The sequence below is a fragment of the Octopus bimaculoides genome, chromosome 1, assembly GCF_001194135.2.
Source record: "Octopus bimaculoides isolate UCB-OBI-ISO-001 chromosome 1, ASM119413v2, whole genome shotgun sequence".
NCBI lineage: Eukaryota > Metazoa > Mollusca > Cephalopoda > Octopoda > Octopodidae > Octopus > Octopus bimaculoides.
This window is the reverse complement of record NC_068981.1, coordinates 178,543,753-178,546,442: the sequence shown is the minus strand read 5'-3', so window position 1 is coordinate 178,546,442 and position 2,690 is coordinate 178,543,753. Positions and strand designations below refer to the sequence as shown.

Genomic DNA, 2,690 nt, shown 5'->3' with positions numbered 1-2,690 from the left:
ATATATATATATATATGTATGTATATATGTATGTATATAGTAATAAGTAAAGGTAAGATCCAAGAATTAAAGTGTAGGAAGATAGTACGCTTCGAGCAGTTCGTAGAAGGTATAGAAGACACCTTTCAGAAACAATAGTTTACGCAATTTACGCAGAAGGTTGTTTTTCCTGTATCGAAGTTCGATAGCTAAAAAAATTGTTTTAGAGCTTACGCTTAGCAGCAGGGGTTGCTGTATATGTGCATATATTTACATGTGCGTATGTAGACAGGTACATAGATAGATAGATAGATAGATAGATAGATAGATAGATAGATAGATAGATAGATAGATAGATAGATAATGTAACAAACTCAGTTTTCGGGAAGAAAGTTCACGTGCTTGTCTTCGTGATGCTCTTTCTTACAAACGGGAAGAAAGGAAGAAACTTTATCACTGTTTTCTGTGAGGTATACAATACTAATGCTTGTCTTCCACATACAAAAGAATTCACTTTAAAGAGTAATTTAATGTCAGTTTTGCAACGACAGCTCTCAAATTCTAAACTGATTTGTCTTTGATCAGAGAAACATCAGTTTCCTATGTTATCGCAGCGGCTGAATAAAACTAAAAGAAAATAAAGTGCACAACCATTTCAGTTAAAGTTTAGAGACCATGTGGCTGTGAATTTCTGTTGAAAAGATTCTCTGCAACACATTCTCAGACGATGAGGATTTGATGTATTATAAACCGAAACTAATTTTTAAGTATATAAGATGCACTTAAAATGGGCATGGTATAAGAAAAATGAAAGAAAATTCATTTGTTGTTTTAAAAAAAGTGTAAAAGCCGGAATGTTCTTAAATTAGATGTAAATGTTTTTATAGCATTTTGTGAGTTAGTCTAATGCAGAATGAAAATGAAGATATACATGTCGAATGCTGATTTTTGTAGACAATATAAATTCTGCATGAAAAAGATATGTCTATGGTTATGTCTGATCACCATGCGGAAAAACTGCCCTCACATGCTTTTTTTTTCTCTCTCTCTCTCTTTTCTTGTTGTCAGAATATTAATATATTCTGACAAGAAAGAAAATATAAGTTGGTAATATGATACTTTCTTTGTGCGTCTTTTCTTTTCAGTGTTTTATTTCCTGCATGACGCTATTGTTTCATCTTTTACAGAAAACAACATGCAACGGCGCAACAATGAACTCCAGGTACACGAGGGTGTAACCAGAAACAAGTACCATCATTATCACTCCACTGACGTCATTTCTTCTCAAATATGCTATCAAGGGACGTTACTCTTTCTTTTAAGAGCTGCCGTGCCTTGTGTTGTTTATTTTGTTTGTTTGTTTTAGCATTGTATTGTTATCCAACGGCAAGCTAACTAATCTATTAATGGTTCTAAAGAAACAAAGATTATACATTAAAAAAAAGTACATGTCTTCTTCTTTCATGCATCATAAACTGCTGCATTAGAGCGCTGGTATAATGGCTGTTATGTGACTGTTGTGTGAAATAGCCAGTTGCTAAGAGGATACGCTGATGACTGCTCTCTGCAACCAGGCACAGAGCAAAAAATATTTCAAGCATTAAAAAAACGCATTCTAATAAAAGAACAAAATTGCAATCACACATGCATAAATGAGCTTTCTTTTTGTTATTGCTTTGACATTCTGCACTCGTAAATGAGTCATTCAAAGAAACACACTTAGACTTTGGTAAACAAAAGAAAAGGCATTATGGCTGAATTTCATTAACTAATCACTTTTTAGAGTGTTTTAGCTGTGTAGTATTTCACTTCATAAATAAGCAATTCTTGAATGAAATATCTTTTACCTAAAACATTTCTTTACATTCGTATGTTAACCAAGGCAAAGAGCTACACTTTGTGTTCCCGAAAAAAATATTAAAGAAATTCTTCAGAAAATAGAATGTCCCTAAGATCTTCTGTATCTCAAATGATCTCTGATTTAACACAGAAATTCGAAGAAATAAATCTTTAAGTACTGAACCTAATTTGTTGACACTCGATTTTGTAAATGATTCCTCTTCATAAGTTATGTTATATTATTGAAAACCGACAACTGTAAAGAGAACGGGATAAAACAGCATACGAAGAGTTAATTACTAGTGTAACCGAATAACGATTTTTACTGTTGACCACAAGGGCTCAATATGTTAAAGAGAGTAGCAAGGAGAATTACAAAAGAAGAAAACAAGGAACAGTGGGATTTTTATCAAGGAAAAGGTTGAAGTCAACAATAACAATAAAAACAAAAAGTAGAAATAACAAAACAAAGCAACATATTTGCAAGAAAGGATCCCTAAATTGAAATAGTGCAAACACATAAGGCGATCGAGATACCCTAACAAAATAATGTTTGGCTGCATTATTAGAGTAGGCCCGTTTCAACGGTGACCATCACACAGCTTTCTTCAGCATAGTTAGCAGGCAGAAGAAGGCTACCTTCTTTCTTGCCAAAGGAAAGCAGTGGATTGATCTTCACGATAGACTCGGTACAAATAAAACTGTTTGAATTTTAAATAAACTAACGTTCTTGAAATGTTGATGATGATAATGATCAATGTTGATGATGATAATGGTCATCATTATTATTATTGTTGTTATTATTATCATCATTATTATTATTATTATTATTATTACTATTATTATTATTATTATTATTATTATTATTATTA

At 32.1% G+C, this 2,690-nt stretch overlaps 1 protein-coding gene across 1 annotated transcript in view; it reads left to right on the top strand.

Annotated features, from left to right (window-relative positions):
• Nucleotides 1-2,001, top strand: part of LOC106868396 (fatty acid-binding protein homolog 9) — a 156,102-nt gene extending 154,101 nt beyond the window's left edge. The window contains exon 4 of the mRNA XM_014913623.2: nucleotides 1,167-2,001. Within this exon, the coding sequence (XP_014769109.1) occupies nucleotides 1,167-1,217 (51 nt within the window). The 3' untranslated portion in view covers nucleotides 1,218-2,001. The remainder of the gene's footprint in view (nucleotides 1-1,166) is intronic.
• Nucleotides 2,002-2,690: the final 689 nt, after the last annotated feature.